Source organism: Toxotes jaculatrix, chromosome 15, assembly GCF_017976425.1.
Source record: "Toxotes jaculatrix isolate fToxJac2 chromosome 15, fToxJac2.pri, whole genome shotgun sequence".
Classification (NCBI taxonomy): domain Eukaryota; kingdom Metazoa; phylum Chordata; class Actinopteri; family Toxotidae; genus Toxotes; species Toxotes jaculatrix.
Genome location: NC_054408.1, coordinates 3,354,300 through 3,374,359, shown reverse-complemented (window position 1 = coordinate 3,374,359; position 20,060 = coordinate 3,354,300). Strand labels below are relative to the sequence as shown.

General features: G+C 41.0%; 2 protein-coding genes across 2 annotated transcripts in view; both read left to right on the top strand.

The window, feature by feature from the left end:
- The window catches only part of LOC121194336 (aryl hydrocarbon receptor-like), a 30,380-nt gene extending 29,018 nt beyond the window's left edge, over nt 1–1,362 (top strand). Inside the window, exon 11 of the mRNA XM_041057167.1 lies at nt 1,213–1,362. Within this exon, the coding sequence (XP_040913101.1) occupies nt 1,213–1,362 (150 nt within the window). The remainder of the gene's footprint in view (nt 1–1,212) is intronic.
- A 7,817-nt stretch (nt 1,363–9,179) lies between these two features.
- The window catches only part of kalrna (kalirin RhoGEF kinase a), a 113,512-nt gene continuing 102,631 nt past the window's right edge, over nt 9,180–20,060 (top strand). The window contains exon 1 of the mRNA XM_041058131.1: nt 9,180–9,288. Within this exon, the coding sequence (XP_040914065.1) occupies nt 9,222–9,288 (67 nt within the window). The 5' untranslated portion in view covers nt 9,180–9,221. The remainder of the gene's footprint in view (nt 9,289–20,060) is intronic.

Here is a 20,060-nt window from a genome sequence, read left to right as displayed (position 1 = left end):
TCCCTTTTTAACATCTGTGTTTTGTTTATTTAACATCATTACTCAGTATTCAAAAATGACATGTTGTGCTAATACAGTTTGATTTCTCTCTCTCTCTGTTTGTGACCTACAAAAAATGCCAGGGCTGCACTGTTGTTGTTGTCTGCTGCAGAGACAGAATGTTTTTATGGACGGGATGAGAAGAGATGCATAGGATTTGGTTGATATTGTGCAAAGTTTCTTGCTTATAGGAGTCAGGGCTTCTTGATATGCAAACAAAGGTGAAAGAGAAAAAAATGTAACCAAGAAAAAACAGTTTCTTTAACACTGAAGCTAGACTCTGATCGACTAAGGTTTTTTTAAAATTATTATTATTATGTCCACCCCATTTTTATCAACGAGGGTTGGTCAAATAGCTAAAACAACTCTCCGTCTTCAAGACACCACAAGCTGTCCTCCAAAACAAAACAGTTCTGCAAAAATGTCTGTGAAGGGAGGATTTATTGCAGGACTGTTGCATTAGCAACTGAGTTTACATATACTGTCATTGAAATGTAAAAGAGAAAAGGCAGAACCTTTGTCAGTTTAAATATTTACCAAATCGAGGATTCAGCTCATCCTCACATCAAATTAATTAAGTAATAATATTGTATAATATTAGTAATGCATTGCAAGACTCACGGCAGAGTGTATTTACTCGATCAGTCTGACCAGTGCTGGATTTTTCGGGCAGACTCAGATATGTCGATATTTGAAAGCCAAAAATTTGACAATGATGATACACAACACGTACGTCAGCCAATATTGCTTTTATACTCAAGCACATGCACACTGCTACATCAAAAGATGAGCAAGTTAAGTTTTCAGAATATTCAGCTACACCTCCTTTCAAAATAAATGTTCCTTTCCAGTCCCAAATACCAAACATTGTTCGAACTCACATTACTTTATTTTAAAGTCTACTAGCCCTGCCAGCGTTTCCAGAGGTGCCAGATATGTCAGGCGCTTATAAAACAAAGCACATTTCCATTTGATGGAATGATGCAGCCACAGGAAACATTTTGCATTTGAATTTCTTCCATAGCTTCAATGAAGAGCTGGAACAAGCTGGTAAAGCACATATACAATATATACTATTGTGTAATTAACATTATTGATTCAATATTAAAGCTACAGGGTTAAAATCTGCTTTGACTTATATTTACATACATATGTATAACTTCCTTCCTGCAGATGGAGAACGGCTGCATCCTGAACAGTACTTACCCAACAGGCTGTGCTCTGCCCAACGGGAACGGACCAGCGCCCCCTACTGTCCAGATGCCCGGCCCTGAGACTTTGTCCAGCCTCCCCGACCCACCAGCCACGGGCTTCTACCTCTGACCATCTGACTAGGAACAGTCATGCAGCAGGACACTGTTCATGGCCAGAAACACACAATGACTGGACCAGCCTTATACATCTAGATACCATAACAAACAAAGCTGAATAAAGGTAGGCCTATATGTTTTTCTTTTTTTTCTTTCATGTTTTTCTTTGGATTTTTTTCTGGGGGAGAGGGGGGGATCATTGTGTTGTATTTCAAGTCATATTATCATATGAGTCCTTTGTTTACAATAATGCAGTCGAGAGTTCTCCGTTGTGTTTATTTTCAGTAATACAGAGAGGTAAACATGAGTTTCTGTGAAGCTGCGTTCAGATACAACACAAAGCACAATCTGGATTTAGAGGCAGCTTAAATTCTGGATTGTTCATTTGTTCATTTTCAATTCAAATTATTCACTATTTAGAAAAAAACAACAACCATACGTATATATACGTCGTTTCATGCAGGATTTTGTTATTCTGTAAACCATGAAAATCAAGATAACCCGAGGAAGAGATGCTGAAGAGAACTTTTGAAGAATTTGCTTTGCTTTGTATCTGAATGCACCATACAACACACACACACAGACACACACACACTATCCCCATCCCTGTAATTCCAACGTGATTACAGGTTTTTGGTACTGGAAGTCGACAGGACTTCAGCACCACTCATAGTTTTTTTGTCATGCAACAAGAATGTAATCTTTTAGTGTTCAATGATTTCTTTGTTGAACAATTTTACTTGTCAACAATGAGATTAATCTCTGTATGTCTGAAAAAAAAAAGTATGGAAATTATGGCTAGAAATATCCTGCACTTTATTTCAAGCTCCCACTTAATGCAGATCTGTAGTCAGGGACACTGGGTTTAGAAAAACAACAGGCCCTGTTTGTTTGCTTTTTTTTTGTTTTGTTTTGTTTTGTTTTTAGCTTTGAATCTACTGATGCAAGATGGACCAGTTTGCATTTTTTACTCCTAGGTACCTTTCAGGTGATGGGTTAATGTCCTCACAAGCACCAACACTCCTGTACAACTGTTAGTGTCATCATTTCATCTTTCTCTTCTTGAATTATTATATTTTTTTGTTGTTGTTGATAATGTTGATAATCTTGGACCTCTGGATGAGTTTTGTTTCTTTTTTATTATTATTTTGGTCTTTGTTAAAATTTTAACTGACTTGATTAGAAGAAGTCACCTAATTTGAATTTTCTGTATTTATTCATGTCCTACAGCAAGTAAGCATTTTGGATTGTTTTGAAGTTGATGTGTTCATTAACATTTTCTTGTAAAAAAAAAAAAAAAAAAAAGGAAAATGTACTTTTCATTCTCTCACTAAGCAGTGGCTGAATCAGTGAAATCTTTTTACAGTGAATCCAGACCCAGATCCTTTACCGTACAATCAAACCCGAGTTTTTAAAGAAAAAGTCTGACATCTTAGGAAATCATCTTTTTGGTTTTCTCACCCAGAGTCAGAGGCAGTGAAGACGTTTATAAAGACTAACTGGATGCACAGATATAAAATTTTTAACAATCTTCTCACCTGATTTGTTTTCTGAATTTGAAAACGAATATATTTCCCCAAACAATGTCAGGCTTTTCCTTTTAAATGGTAGAAAACTTGGAGCTATATCAGGTCAGTAATTTCAGGTCTAACCGGGATCTTGGAGCAGTTACAGAATGGCAAACACCGAAAAACCAAATGTGAGTATTAAAAAGAGATCTCTACTGGAAGGATACAGTTCTGAATGTTTCTTGTACATAGTGAAATGAGTGGAAAATGATGCAGAGTAGAATTATTTCATCAAGAAAAGATGCTGAAAAGAGATTTCCATTTAATTATTCAAATAATGTCATTACTGTGGGTATTAATATTATTTCTATATGTTTTATGTTGAAATGTGATACACACGTGGTTACATGTCATTCGAATTGACTTTGTTTCCCTTTCTTTTTTCTACAGCAGAAATGTTTGCTATATTTAATATGATTGATGTGACTTATTAACAATGTGAAAAAAGATGTGTATATAAAGGCGAACAAGCTTTGACAAATACAGGTATGTACATAGTTTTACGTCAAGTCACTCATTTCAAGCACTATTTTTTAAACACATGCTTATCAAACTCCTCTGTTGATTCTTTTTTTTTCTTTTTCTTTTTCTTTTTTTTTTTTGTTTAATTGTAAATAGTAGTCTCATCACAAAACACTGGACTCTATGACAGCCTGAAAATGGTGCCATAATACTGAGACTTGTTAAATAGGCTATAATGTTGGAGAGTTTAATTTTGTCTTTTTGCTTAGCCACAGTAACTTTAACATGCTAACAGGACAAGGTGTAGATGTTGCAGATTTGACCCGTGTCCTTCGACTGCTTGTTTCAAATGTATTATTTTCTTCCTTTGAAATAAAGGATTTCTTCAATCACAGTGGGAAAAAGAAAAAAAACACAAACATCTTGCAATCATATAACTCTGACCATTCATACGTCTCCCTCTCTGAGTCCTCCAGTTTTGTATTCACTTGGACAGTAAACAGCCGGGGTGTCCAACCTTTGTCGGTGACCTCTAACTCTGGACCCCCCGACGTGTAAAGGTGCTATGTGTAGCATTTTAACATCAATAAATCATTACCACATTAACTCTGAGAAGGCTACGTAATTCCTGTAAAAAAAACAAACCTGCTGTGGCTGCCAGTCCACAGTGATGCTCAGAGTATGACCTTTAAACACATGTTGTTTCAGACATCCCTTCTGTGGTGTTTGCAGCTCACACTGGATGGATTGGATGGATGAATGGGTGTGATGAAGGGGGACGAATGTGGGAGTGGAAGTTGGAGGATTGAGGATTGAAGGCCGGGGAGGAGGAGATCATAGGCCCCGGATAACACCCCCCGAAAAAGGGAGAGATGGGTGATGTATGCACATTACAGACGATGAATGGATGTTAATGATGAGCAAATGGATGAATGAGGCTGAGAGGGAGGGTGGATACCACATGTACCATGAAGGCTGGTTCCTTCCGCATGTCAGCTCCCCTCTCTCTGTCTCCCCCAACTTCCCTGTCTCCCCTCTCACTATCACTGTCATGATAAAGGCAAAAAAACGTCCCCAAAAATAACTGAAAAAAGAGAAATAAAAGCGTTATGTCGTGTCAGTCTGTTGCATCACTCCTGCTCCTTGAAGAGCCTCTTACTTTCAAACATACTCTTGCATCCTTGTAGCTATTGTTGGCGGAGTCAGCCCAGCAGTTATAGATGCTGCCTACAGATTTACCTGTAACTCTTTGTGAGCAGTGGCACTGTGAACAGGTGAGAAAGGATGAGCAGTCACAGTATGGCCTTTAATTTTTAACTTTAAATTTAAACCATTTTCTGTGTTGTTTTTAGAAGAAGATCTGTTGTTTGATAACATACTTCCACCAAGGTTTCACAACCTGCTTTAATGATTTTATTTTCATTTTAATAATCACAAACCTCTGAACGTTCATAGTCCGACTTTTGCTCTGGACCTACATCAAAATATACATCGACTATTGTGTCAGAGTTTTTTCCATTAAGGTCAATTCTGTGATTCACAAGAAAATTGTAAAAATGATCATAGATGCTCTGTTTCTTTCTCACAATGTTGAGAAATCTTTTTTTTATTAAAAAGATCTCTGTCATCAGTGACCCTGAAAAAAAAAGTGATATCTTGTTTTCTTTAAATGCAGTATGGGGTAAGGCTTATTGACTTGCATCACTTCTGCTAAAATATTTAAAATCAATCCTCAAAATAAAGGGAAAAATCACTCACTATTGATGGCAGGAAAAGAGGGCAGAGGGATGCGGAGTGCACAAACAGTATAACCCTATTATTAGCTAGCCAAGATGTGCATTTCACATAGCCATGGGAAACTTAATCTCGCATTATTATTTTCAAGTTAAAGCCAATAATAGCAGAAACGAATACGAAGGTTTTGAGACGAATGTCAGAAAGAGGCAGTGGAAATGTCGCTTTGAGTCTCCTGAGGGCGTAGGAGCATATTTCCAGGGTGAGGCTGAGTGGTGGTTGGAGGGGAGGTGGGGGTTTGGAGGCACTGAAGCTCTCCTTGTTTATGCAAAGACACATCTTGAGTCATTCTAATCTAACAAGGCAAAAGCAAGAACAATGGGACTAAGTGTGCCTGAGGGACACTGTCACAGATATAAGATTCAGTGTGGAGATTTGTCAGGCCGAGTGGGCTACACCGACTGCAGACATATTTAGATAATAACTAGCCAATTAGAGTCCCTCTGAAGTACAGAGGGAGAAGGGACTGCTGCCTGGGATAAGTGAATCATCACCCCAGTACATCTGCTTCCCCCCTCTGAGCCTGTCACGGCCGCGCTGTGGTTTTCATGGGACGTCAAACAGAACCGAGAAAAAGAGCTTCCAAAGAGGGCCAGAGAAAAACACATCCTGCATGAAGGAACACATAAACCAAGATGTCTTAATTAAAAAGCTGTGGGTGTGGACAGCACCAGTCCTGGACTGTAACTAAGTCCAATTACTGTTGAGAGTCAGTTGTACCTTACTGGAGTGTTTTCATTTCATGTTCAGTGTCATCCTGCTGTCATTATTATATATTATTATTACACCTTTGCTTTTATTTCTATTAATCCAGTAAACAGCAAAGATGGCTCCAGTCTTGTCTTAGTGGTGGGCTTTGTAGTCGTTGTGTGATAATATTGTCGTGGTACAACATCAGTGAACCATGAAACCCTGCACACCCTCACAGGCCTTTTCTCTTATTCCTGCCGATTGGACCTCCGCTGCGGCTGAAGCTGGGTGGAGCTATGCTGGGAATTACATGAGCTCATGAAACAGGTGCAACAAAACTAACAGGAGAGTGAGGACTGAAGATGTCAACCATACACACACACACCCACACAGGCCTGCAGAGGGGTTTAATCAGGTAAGTGAAAACACCTGTGCGGGTGCACGCTGCGTCTCGGTAGGTGCTCTAAGATATGCGGTTAAAGAAACAGTGAAAAACAACCAGAGGCAGGTGATCACAGACGAAGGACACACACATTCTCCTGACATACATTTTGTTTTTCCTCCACTATCTGCACTGGACACAGAGTCTGTAAACCTGTTTCTGAAGTAATATTGATGGAATCAGTGGTCGCCCCCTGTTGTTCACTCTAGGTAGTACAGTGGTTTTCAAAGTGGTTTTGTAGGGGGAAGATCTGTGGGATCTGTTTAACAGCCATACTAACAATGTTTAAAAGTTCTGCTTGTTTTCCCTGAGGAGAGATGGTCTGTAAAGCAAAAATCCAACTCACCTCCAGTCTGTTGAGTACATCAACCAAATCACTACTTTGTCTGAATTCTGCCCTTTTCAAACCTGAAAAACCTGAATGCAGAGTTGGAAAGCTTAAGAAAATATAATGTGACCATATCAGGTAATAAAGCACGACTCATCGTAGTGTTACAGTACATATTTTCTACACTTGTAGCACCCATTCGGTAAAGTCCTTTTAATGTGCAAGGACTGGAAACGGGCGGGGGAGCAGAGGGCAGCAGCAATAAAAGAGAGGCAAGATAGTAAAAAATTAAACATTAAGTTTTATGACATTCTTCCAGAGACTGCGAACGTTCAAGATAATCAGTTCATGTGGACTGTTTCTGAATCTTGGATCCTTCCTCTGAATTCATGTCTAAAACATCTTTTAGATGAGAAAGGATTGTGTCAAAACTATCCAATTTTACTACAAAATAGAAAAGCAAAGAGGAAAAGAGCTGCTTCGTTTAAAGTGATCATCTGTCCTGAGTGACTACAGCCAGTCCTCAGTGTCACTGAACAAGTCAGCAAGCATGGCAGCAGTCTATTATTAGGAAAAGGCTGAAATTGTCCATTAAAACTGACTTGAGCAAGAATTTAATGGGGCTCTCTGGGGCTGTCAAGTGTGACAAAAAAAAATCATGATAATAATATACAATGACCTATCTGTTATGTGCAATATTTCCCACTAGGTGGCAGTAACACACAGTGAGAGGATGCAGACACTGGGGCAGCTTGCACATGGCTTCCATGCTGATGAGGTGATGGGTTAAGTGAGAGGAGGAGCGGCTCAGACTGGCAGGAAGACCAGAGGAGAAAGGTGAGTGGGAGTGAAAGGAACATGTTAAACATCTGGACGAAGGCCAACACACAGGCAGCCTCTTCCTGGCCTGTACTAAAGCTGGAAGCGGAGAAGAGCACGAGTTACTTGATGTCTGAAATGTCACCTACCACACCTCATACACTGATACACCTACAATGAAACAGCTTTACTAAGACAAGTAGGTGAAGAGAGCAGAATAGTCTGTTCGTTATCAACTAAACATAATGGAAATAGGTCCTGTTCTACCAAACTGCAGGGAAAATCAACGCCACGTTCTACATTTGTGGCTATGCCTCTTTTTTGGGAGGCACAGCAAGCTGACAGACTCACATACACATTTGTCTGGCCTAATGTGTTAGCAAATATTTGCCTGTATCCGGCAAAGACACTGCAAAATCATTACCAGTATTCATCCTGAGCAGGTGACATAAAATCAATTTATTTAAGCTTTTTTGTTTTTTCTGAAAAATTCCAGTTACTAAAGCAGAGTTTACGAGAGTGTTGAGACTGAGCCTTAATGGATCCTACTTTTCATCATGGTCCTTATCAGTGGTATCTGCACCTGTATTCAAACAGAAACACAGGAATGAATTAAACACCTGGCATAGGTGTGAGAGTGTTGTGTTTTTAGTGAATGTGCAGGAAAAGCTGTCCTTTCTGGACATTAGTACATTTCAGTATGTTGCAGTTAAATTACTTTGAGCCAAACACTGTCCGAGTCTTTATATCAGCAAGGCTACAGCTTGGTGAGAATGTTCTGTTTCTGTTCGTGACCCCCAGTGGATGAATCACTTCAAAAGCCTCTTGATGAAATGTCATCTGAGGTGCAACACAATCATTTTCTGCCATATTACTTCCGTCCTGAATGTCCTCCAAAGCATCTTTTTTTTTTTTTTCGTGAGGCTGAAGTGCCAGACATTTATGCAAATGCATCCATTGAATCCTGGAAAAAAAGTGATGTGAATATCTCCTGAATCAGATTTGTGCAAAACTTTCACATCTATATTTTTTTCTGTAACTGATACCAAGACTCTGGGTCAGACACTCATTGTTAACAACATTCCCAAATGTCTACAAACCACAAACTCAGAATTATGAACAAAAGAGATTGGTGGTTGGTTTCCAAAGTATCTTGTCATGGCAGAAAGAATGGAAATAAAATCACAAGAATGATTCTCAGGGGGTCCCCAGTATCCACAACAAATTTCTCGAACAGAAGATCTGTTAAGATAATATGAAGACATTGAAATTTGCAGCATTTACTTCACACAGCGACGCTTTTTAGATCTAACTAACAATAATGACAGTAAAAATAGGAACAGTTATTATCATTATTATAAATTGTGGTTATTTCTGTTTGACAGTGATTTATACATGATGAAAAACACACATTAGTTCTTGCTAATAAAGGTCAATGAATTGAATTGGGAGAGAGAGCGAGAGAGAGCGAGAGAGAGAGAGAGACGATGGGAGGGGAGGTACGGGGGGAGAGGGAGGGAGGTAGAGAGACCCTGGCGGACAGCAGCAGAGGGAGGTTGGATCGGGAACAATAGAGAGAAACGAAGCCAGCCCTGAAACACCAAACAAACCGAGAGGGCGACAGAAAGAAAGAAACGCAGAGAAGAGGATGAAGGGAGAGGGGGGTAAACGGAGGACATGTAAGGAATAAAGACGCGAGGATTTTCCGGAGCGGAGGGTTTTATTTCTGTCTTTCTTTGTCGGTGGATTTTATTGAACCGGATTCCGGCATGAACCCTGCAGAAGCGGCCGAGGAGGCGCCCAGCGACCCCGACACTGATGCCTTCTACAAAACAGGTAGGAAGACCGGGCAGAGCCGCGGCAGATCACCGAAATGTGCCACAAAAGCATCCTAACTGTGCCGAATGTCACCGGGAGCCGCCTGAACAAGCGCATGAAACCAAGTGAACATCAGCAGAAATGTGCAGAAAATCACCAGAAACCTGGTGTGTGCTTTCACACAGGCTCTGCCCGATGGAAAGCAGGCAGGGAAGCGTTCAAATCCAGCTCCAGATAATGTTCAACGCTGCTCCCAGCGCCGCTATTTGGAGGTTTTTTTATTTTATTTTAAATGCATTTACAGTGTAATTGTGTTTGAGTGTGTGCGCGCTTTTGTGTGCGTGTGCGAGTAGGCAGTCGTGTGAGCTCGTGTGTCTGATGCTGATGGTCTCTACAAAGGAAAGAGGAAGAATTAAACAGGAATCACAGCAGATGAGCAGCCGAGAAGCTCAAGATGTCTGTTTAATATGCCTGCTCGGGCTTTAATAACCATGGTGTGTGGTTGTTTGTGTCTGTCTGTGTGTGTGTGTGTTTATGTGTGTGTGTCATGGTGTGTGTGTGTGTCTTACACCGATGTGTTTAGAGAAAAAGGAAAACGAAATGTGACTGATCATTCAGACTAAACTGATCCCAAATGGTCAGAAGGTGAGAGAAAGTGTTCAGATGGTTGTGTGCAGGGTGTGATAATGGAGATTGTGTGTGTGTGTGTGTGTGTGTGTGGTTTGTTTACAAGAGTGTGTGTCTGACACTTCCAGCAGAGCCTAATGGCCAAACACACAACAGGGGCTGCAGCTGGCAATTCTCTCCCATCATTGATTCTTCTATTAAGTTAATTAATATTTCACTCTGGTTTCCAAAGTGACGTCTTCACACAGCTCATACCGTCTGACCAACGGTCCCCAGGATCACACTTACACACAGCAGCAGCTCCTCACTCTGTGGAAGCTGAATATCAGATGATCTTCTGTGTTTTTACAGTTCCTGAAGTGACCGGTCGGTTCATCCGTTGGTCAGGCAGCAGAAAATTCACCGGCAGCTACAAATAAAACATCAATTCTTCTCTAGTTCCTGCAGATTAAATGTGAGAATGTGCTGCTTTTCTTTGTCATGTATCACTGTAGACTGAATATCTTTGAATTTTGGATCATAGTTTGGACAAAACAAAGAATTTTCCTACTTGACCTTGCACTGAACTTGTGACGGATGTTTTCTGTCTTTTTTTTTTTTTAAACAAATTTCTGCCATTTTGAAATCCAAAGGAATAATTGATTCATCATAATCAAAAGAGTCGATGGATTAATATATAATGAAAATTGGAAGTTACAGTTCTAATTTTCGCTTGAGTGCTTGAGTCATTGGAGGTTTTCAGTTAGGTTTCATGTGTTGGAAGCTGTGTGTGTGTGTGTGTGTGTGTGTGTGTGTGTGTGTGTGTGTGTGTGTGTGTGTTGGATACCTTCAGTCATGGACACAAGTCCAGTCACAGTGATGTAGTGTTATCTCAGGCTTATGTGGATTCAAGTGTGTGTGTTTGACAGAGAGCAGGAAAACAGGGAAATAACAGCAATGATATTTTTTTTTTCCAGTTTAGGAAAGTGGCGACATATTGGTGGTGTGTTATTTAGACTACACACACACACACACACACACACACACACACACACACAGAGAATATGCAGCAGTGCTGGAGGGGGACACACCCTGACTCTCTCTCTCTCTCTCTCTCTCTCTCTGTCAGTGTAATTCAGTTCAATAACTTTATTATGAACAATCCTGCCAAGGTAGTTTATTAAATCAAACACACACTAAACACTCCCTCTCTGTGAGATACTGTGAGCGTATTGTCTGGAGTAACAGGGCTCTATGTGTGATCTTCTCCTCTTCATTTTTCCCATAATATTAGATGACTGTCAGTTGGAGCGTTTCCAGTAGATGGACATGGAAATCCTCTGGTTGACTCATCAGTACAAACAATGAGACATTGTCCTGCAAAAAAAAAAAAAAAAAAGGTCTGATTCATTCAAATCTGGTCAAAGGTAAAACAATTGTAAGAGCGAAGTAAAGTATGAGTCCCAGTGCACCACTGAGCGTGAACAGCTGTGAGAGTGAAGCAGGCAGGCGTCTGTCCTGCTCGGCTGAATGTCTCTTTGATCCTGATACAGAGGACATTAGAGACGGCTCTGCACCGTCATTCCTAAAACCATTTTCACATCACTGAGAATCTGCCGCCACTGACACCAGTCTGTTAATGAGCCAATCAGAAATCGATTTACATGTTTCTGACATTGTCTCATGAAGTCAAAACAACCTGACTCTTCAGTTTGACATGCACGTAACATGTTCTCCTTTGCTGCCATGATGGATTCTTCCATGTGCAGCGCCGCTTTCTGCAAAGCTGAATTCAGTCTGTCCAGGACGCTGTCAGACTTAGTAATGAGACAGGAGACGCGTGTGAGCCTCATGCTGATTTCTCTCCTCGGCGCTTCGTTCTTGTGCAGCACAATTTTGTCCTCTCATCTCATCTCATGTTAATTTCTCATGTCAGCTTTCACTTGCATGTTGCTTCTGCGAGTGTTTAATCACATTTGTGTTATTTACAGTTCCAGCAGGATTCGGCGCCTCACAAAAAAATAAAATAAATAAAAATAAAGTCATATAGCTGTTTAGCATGCAGCTGTTTTGCTCTTTACTTCCCCCCGTGGGTGTAAAATACAGTGTAAAATAATATGAGGTGAAATGCACATGTTTAGGAAACGTACCTCTATTAGGAAACAAATGAAGCATCCAAACATTGAATCAAGCTCATTAGACTCTTGACTTTGATAATGTTGACGAATGGATCCACAGATATAACAACAACCTGTTAGAGTTACTCCTATGTTTGAGGTAAAAATGTACAGTGCTATAAAAGCTGGGAGCCGACGCCCCACATGTGAAGGCTATTTCAAACAACATACACAGATTTTATCAGTGTTGACAGGTATGACAGGTAATCTACTGTTAGTGCATGAAAGCATCACAAGAAGTGTTATATTAGAAGCATGGATTTTTGTTTGTAGATGGAGAGACAAGGGCAACAAGGACTGTAAACTCTGCAGAGAGGGCTGGAGGAGAGAGAACTTCCTAAGAGTGAGATTACAGCACACCACTTTTTTTTTTATTGTTGGCTCACACATGCAATATCTACAGCTCATTTACCAGTTCCAGCCCTGAAAGTGAAACTTGTTTGAAGTAATCTCAGCGACAAGGAAGGGCAGCAACTATCAGAAAACAGGGTAAGATAGAATCCTTCAGCACCAGAAACTGTATGATTTTATTTATTGACTGTCAGCACCAGTTAAACTAGAAGGGAACACTGCGTCCAGCTTGACTTAATCAGCCATGATGTTCAGTCAGAGCTGCAGGATATTCAGCTAACAGACTGATGGCTGATGATAAAACTGTTCAGTCTTTGTGGAATTTCCATGATTTATGCATAAGCTTGAAGAGTTCCTCTCAAATTTATTTCACTTGTGTTTCTTTTGTGTTTAATTTCGGTTTTCTTTCACCGCGTTTGGCTGAGGTATTCAGTACGTTTTGAAGTTGAAGTAGTTTATCTACTTGGATTCTGTGTCTATAGGAAATGGGGGAAGTACTGAGTGAAAATAGAAATATTACACGGAGATTAGACACCCAGAATCCTCACATCTGACAAAGAGAAATTAAAAAAGAGTCATGAATGTACAAGTGCTCATCATCTGCCAGGCTGAAGCCTTAAAACACACACAAATACACACTCTCTCACAGGAAAGTGCAGGCGGCGCCGCTGCTCAATGTTATGCTAATCAGCCGTTTATAAATAGGATCCCAAATTATCAGACAGAAACAGGAAGTAACACGCAGGCATTCATACCTACACACATGCAATCAGAGTGCAGGGTCTGAGTGTTTATCAGACTACTGACGCCAGCTGTCTGTCAATAGCTGCTGCTGTTGCTAAGCTACCAGAATAATCATAAATCACTATTTTTCTTATTGTATTAGAAAAGCAGACTTAACAAGTAGAAGCTGGTTATGTCATTCTGGTCGGTGTCATGTTGGAAACAGATGAAGCACAGCGGCTCCTCACCCAGGCATGCTGGGAGATTAAAACTGTCCTCACACCAAGTGGCGTCATGACTGAGAGCTGAAGGCAGCGTGTGAGAGCTGAAAGCAGCACCAGATTCTCGCTGAATGCTGGTTCGTATAAATCTTCTCTGTGGAATCCAATTACAAAGACCCAACTTCTCGCTTCAAATTCAAAGTTGATGCGTTGTTTTAACTGGTTTACTGTCCTACGTTTGGTTACTGTTTGATTGAATCCCAGTGTGTGTTCTTCATTTTCCAGCAGTGAGGAGTGAAGTGAGCACTCACTGTGTGCGTGAACAGGTAATTAGAGTTTATTCTCTCAGCTAATCTGCTGAAAGCTACATGAAATGTCTGTAGCCATGGTGATATTTAGCAAAGGCAACCACAAAACCGATGGAAGGCATTTAACGGTGAGGAAAGCGACTGGGTTTGAAGTGTAAAGATGTCGCTGATACGTGATTTTGTCTTTGACAGATGCTGCTTCCTAGTTTTACCAAAGAGCAGTAGAACCTACCTGTAAAATTTCATCTTATCACTTCGGTTGTAGAGTGTTTCTGTGAGCCATAACGTGACTACACGATCAAACGTAGTCCCTTCTGCAGATCAGCCTGGGGATTTCATCCTGTGTAGAAAACTTTATTCCACCCTCAAGCTTTCAGTATGCTTCAAACAAAGTGCTTTTTGAATCGTCGACCCCAACCCAACAATCCGATAAGGGTTTTAACTTCTGTCTCTTTTTTCATTCTTCAAACAGCTACTTTTCATATGCACAGCAGAGCGGAACACCGTCAGAGCCTTCAAGGAGAGTTATTCACATTGATGTAATACATCAATTCATCACATCGAGGCCACAAAGACGTGAATTCTTGGAAAAATATTGGGGGACCAGTGAGACGCACCCAGGAGGAGGAGTTGTCTCACTGTGTCTGCTCTGTTTTTCCCTCTTTTGCCCTCGATTCAACTCTTCTTGGACAACCATGGATTAGATGACAGAGAATTTTAGATTAGATGACAGACATATTTTCCCCAAAATATATAATCTGCATACCTCACCTCACTGTGTGGAGGTTATTGTTAGGGTTAGGGTCACACAGCCTAAAGGAACCTGTAACATGAGCAGTCAAACTCAGAGAGAGATAGGGGTGGAGGGGTTTGGATGAACTGTGATTATGACGTTTGATTTTGTTTAGTTGTGTTTCATATTGCTCAGAGCTGCAGTTCGGACGGGCTCGCGTCTCATCAGACGCTCATCAGAGGTGTCATTAAAATCAATTACTGAGTTTATGCAGAGGGATTAAAGCTGATGATAAAGGCTGTTGTTTGAATAAAGCTTAATGAGATCACACTGTCAGCGTGGACTCATACTAATCCACCAGTACTGCCAGCTCTTACACAGATACCTCTGATCTTATGCTGCCATGAATACATATTAACAGTCTCATTTCACCACAGTCAGGCTACTGAACATCTTCTGCACTGACTGTGCATGTTAAGTGAACAGCTATACAGCGGAGCTTAACGCTGCCAATAAGATGTGAAGGCAGGAGTTGGTCTTTGAAGGTTTTATGGGAAACTGTGAAAACAGTATTGAAAAAAATACAATAAATGCAGTGATCGTCTTTACAAATCATCTAAAGATGAGATATCACTGATGAGAGTTTGACCAAACATGAGTTAGTACAGTGAGGGTTCCTCCTGCCGGAGAGAAACATGGTATCACCAGCGAAAGATCAACATTTAATGGGAAATCTTATATTTGCCCAAATATAAGACAGTATTTCTTTTTTCTGGAAACTGGGTTTGAAAAGACAAATGTGTGTTCACAACTTGAGATGTTCTTTTTGAATGTGGAGAGTACGAGTGGAACACAGTCTTCTACAGGGAGTGAATTATGGGTAGTTTATAGGCTTAATGTTGCTGCTTAAACTGCTTAATGAGGCTGTTGTGAACTCAGTTTAACCTGCAGACATTTCTGAAGGCTCATGTAACGTGCTTTGGTGCAACCGACGAAGTAAATTCACGACGACTGAAAACGAGTTCATGTCTTCACTGCATAAACGAATCAGGGAGAAAACCTGTCACACGACCAAGTATTACACCTGTTACAGTCTGAAAGTAAAGTCTGAAAAATGCTCTCAGAGAAAATGATTTTATCCTGACCTGAGTGTGTGACAGGAGAGAGTGTGAGTATGTGGCCGACAGACAAGAAGCAGCACCTCGCTTCAGCAAACAAAACAGATGAATGTACCTGATTTGGGTTTGTGCTCCTGTATTATTCAAAATCTGTGCAGCTGAACCAGAGCCATTGTCTTTTATTTCACACTGTCCCCTTCCTTGTCATAATCTGGTGCCTACATTACCCACAATGCCCCACCAGCAGCAGTTCAGCTGGAGATTTGGGTGTGTTATGGTACAAGAGGCTAATGTAGCCTTGCTAGCCTCAGTCAGATGAAGAGCAGGCTACAGAGGTCTGCTAAGATCACTCCAGATTTCTCTTCACTTTGGGCCTCCAGCAGAAAGTCACTGACGGAGGTAAAGCAGAATGAAATGCCATTCTTCAGCTAATGTTTCAACTCCCATCTATTAGTAATGAGCAGAAATCCAGACTCCATCAGAGGCAGCAAATGTCCGTTGCACCTAAGTTTGGCTCTCTTACAAGAAAGACCCCTTATCTCTGTGAATGCATATAGTTTCAACATATGTACAGCTTTATTTTCATATCTCTTTTAGGGGCACTTGTATACAAGTTTCTGACAAACGCTTTTCCAAGAAACACTTTTTTCTTTCTTCTGTTTCTTGGACTTTATGGCTTCTACATTGTTCATTTACCATAAAGTAAGCATTAAACCACCATGCAATGTATGTAATGCAGAGCAGAGACATGCCAGCACCATCTGGGAATATCATGTTATTAAAATGTAATTTCTTAAAGCAGCTTTGGTGCAAAGCTAATCCTCCGACTCGTATGATCTGTCGGTTAACTGTGAATGCAGCTGGTGCATCCACAGAATCCACATAGGCTTTGTCCAATCTGTTAGAGCTCTGAGCTTGACCAGAGTATTATTGGTCATTGCACTAGTGTGGTATCTAAGAGCAGAGGCAGTTGTAGTAGCAGTTGTAGTAGTAGAAGCAGCAGCTGCAGTAATAGTCGTACTCTGGTTTCTGAAACCAGGATTAACCTTTAGTTCAGGTTAGAAAAACCCAAATATGTTATCTGGAATACTTTGATAGAAACTTGAATATTGTGGCAACACCTTATCCAGGAGTTTGACAGTTAGTCAGTAAAATACAGTAAGGATCTCCACAGTGGGATGAAAGTAAAATCTGGTAACAGAAACGTGGAGGGTACACTGTCATTGCTTTTGTCTTTAGTTATTTTTGTCAAGGTGAAGGCAAATCCAGCAGAGCAGTGAATGCATCAGTAAATGCAGGGTTTATTCTCCGACTCCCGCTGGTACAGAAATGACAGAGAGTGTCTGAAGAGTCAAAACATGCGGATCATAAACCTGAAAAATGTCAGAATAGAAGATTCAGGCAAATGAATAACTGGGTTTCTTTGTCTTGCATGTAAATGTCACATCCAGAATCTGACTTAAAACTCATGACCAGCATACGACTGTACATACTAATACAGTTCTCTTAGTCTAAGTGTCCCTTTAAGTAAGAATGTAATTCTTAGGACATATTCTTGCAGTCAGGACTTTTGATATTGTTCTAACCTTCAGTTTGTTATTGTCCCTTCACCAGACAAAGAGTAGAACAGATTAAAACTCTGTGCTTTGTCACGTCTCTTGAAGCAGAGACGTGCAAAATAATTTGCAACAGCATCAAAATGTCTCTATTATCGGATTCGTGCCCTGTTACATTACTCCTTCACATTTCAATCAGTTTGTACCGGCTCTGTAAACAAGCAAAAACTGAAATCGAGCAGAAATTACTCACTAGACTTGTACTCACTCCCAGTTAATGAGCCTCAGATCTACACAGATCTTGTTGATGGTGATATTCTACATTTTTCATATTTTTAACAAGTCCAGTGAAAAGACTAAACCCAGCAGCGTTTTAGTCCATGTCTCACTCTACTTTCCCTACGAGAAAATAGTGTATTTGTAAGGGACTGTTTTCAGCCACAGATTTGTCGGTGAATATTGGTGGCAGCAGGATGGTGTATCTCAAAACAGTGCCCATATTCATGATAACATGGCACCCAGTGCAGAGGTTTGGCTCATTTATGTGTTTGTAATCATTCTGGACAAGTCTTTGGATCAAACTGCGTCAGGTGGTGACAGTACAGGTGATGCTTGTAGGATCAGCGCTGATCTTACCTTGGTTTTTAGTCTTAGTCCTGTTCCTTTAAATAAAGCCTCAGTCCTGAGTCATGATGAGGAAACGTGGAGGGAGGAGCTACACATCAATTATTGAAGTGTGTGTGTGTGTGAGTGAGGGGGGGGGGGGGGGGGGGGGGGGGTCTCTCACCCCTGCTGTCGTCAGGAACAATAAGATGCTGCTGCTGCTGAGGAGAGAGGCAGGGATTCCCTCCCTCCACCTCTCTCTTTGTCCCCCACTCACACACCCAGTGTCAAGAACAGTGGCAGGTGGGTGTGAAGAATGAAGTGTGTGTGTGTCTATGTGTGTATGTGTGTTTATATGTGTGATTGTGTGTGTGGGATGTTGGGGTGACAGACAGGAACAGAGAGAGAGGGAGAGAGAGGCAGCTTAAGTGGATTAGACCTTATTACCCACCAGGGGACAAGAGAGGGAGAGAGAGAGGTAGAGGGACTGAGAGAGAGACAGAGAAAGAGTGTTAAATAGATAAATACAAAGAGAGGATTTCCTCTCCTCCTCCGCCTTTTGTCTCCTCCTTCCTTAAAAGCTTTCTAGTCTTTGAACAGCTGCAGCCATATGGTGTGTGCATGTGGCTGTGTGTGTATGTGTGTGTGTGTGTGTGTGTATGTGTGTGTGTGTGTGTGACTGTAATGAGCATCCGTTTTGGCTATAATCGATCACAAAGACATTTTACAGACATGTATGTGAGTGTGTGTGTTACTAGCTGATTAGTGGTGCTAGCTAATAGACCTTGATGTTATTAACTGCTGTGGGCAGGTGTTTGCCTTTGTCTGTGTGTGTGTCTGTGTGTGTGTGTGTGTGTGTGTGTGTGTGTGTGTGTGTGTGTGAGACAGAGACAGGAAGCTTTTATCCTGATTGACAGAGCGGCACAGAGCTGCTAAAAGCCACAGATAATCAGACTGTTAAGCAAAATGGAAATAGTAGAAATTACTCTTACTGTGATTCAGAATGTGCTTTCAATGCCAAAAGGATTTTTCTGTGTTTACACATCTTTTCTAAAATAGACAGTGAATAAGAAACAACCCTGTCAGATCCCAAAAGCAGTTTATTGTAACTGAATGTGTGGAATCGGTCATAGTGAGATTATCATCTTACACGATGAACAAATAAAAGACTTCATGTGAATGCAGGTTTTAAGGACCATGGTTTTACAGATGTGTTATAGACTGCACTGCTAGATACTGGCCTCATGAATCATTCCAACTATACTGAAGTCAAAGGAGAAACCCCTCTGCTGAAATAAATAAGTAATTTCCACCCACATCAAGCTCAGGTCTCAATATTACATTTCATTTCTTCTAATGTGCACTTAAAATACATTCTGAATATTATTACAAAAGCCTTGGTCCATCCACTGGGGTGATTTTATTCCCTCTGGCTGAGATGACCTGATATGACCTGTCTTCTTCAGATTAACTTTGAATAGAAACATGCAACTTGTTTGCTGAGTTCACTTGAGACATGCAGAGACCAGGCTTTAAAGGAACCCCCCCCCCAAAAAAAAAAACCTACAGCAATCTTTATCTACTGTCAGTTTACAGAGCAGACAGTGTGTGTTGTTGTGGGCATGTCTCCAAACCCCCTGAAGCAGTATGGACAAATTTTATTCGCTGATGAAGTTTTCAGGCGCAGCTGAGCCAAGACTTTTGCTAGTTTCATATTTTTGTTGGACAGACTTGTTGCAATTCAGCAGTCCATCAACAGTACTCATTTAAAAATATGGGAAGCTGTGTGTTTTGTTGCTGCAACACCTGTGAAAGCTGCAGGTGTATCAGTGCCGTTTGTCCCAACAAGCCAGGGAAACACAACCTGTTTGTTAATGGATACTGCTACCGAGCTTTGAGGAAACTGGTTGACAAACAATGAAGCTTTTACCGGTAAAATTTTAAATAGTTGTCTTTTTACCGACTGAGGTTCCATCTCTCAGCCTGAACGACCCTCAAACTGAAGGTGCAAGAATGAAGATTACCAATCTGCCTGCTTCACCTTGAGTCCCTTGAGAGGCTCTCATCCAGCCTGTGGTCCAATCATCCAATCGGAGTAGAGTTTTCTTTGTTACCCTGGCATCCCCGGGGTCCATGCTTGGCCAATCACAGGCTGAGGAGAGCTGTCCACACACATATACACACACACACACTTAATAGGGCTTCCTTGGAGAGCATCAGTCAGCTTGACCCTGAGTAATTACTCACCACCCTTTGTTTGAGTGTGTGTGTGTGTGTGTGTGTGTGGGTGTGTGTGGGTGTGTGTGTGTGTGTGTGTGTGTGTGTGTGTGTGTGTGTGTGGGTGTGTTTGAAGCTGATAGAGATGGCTCCCCCGTGGCTGGCTGAGCTGTCACA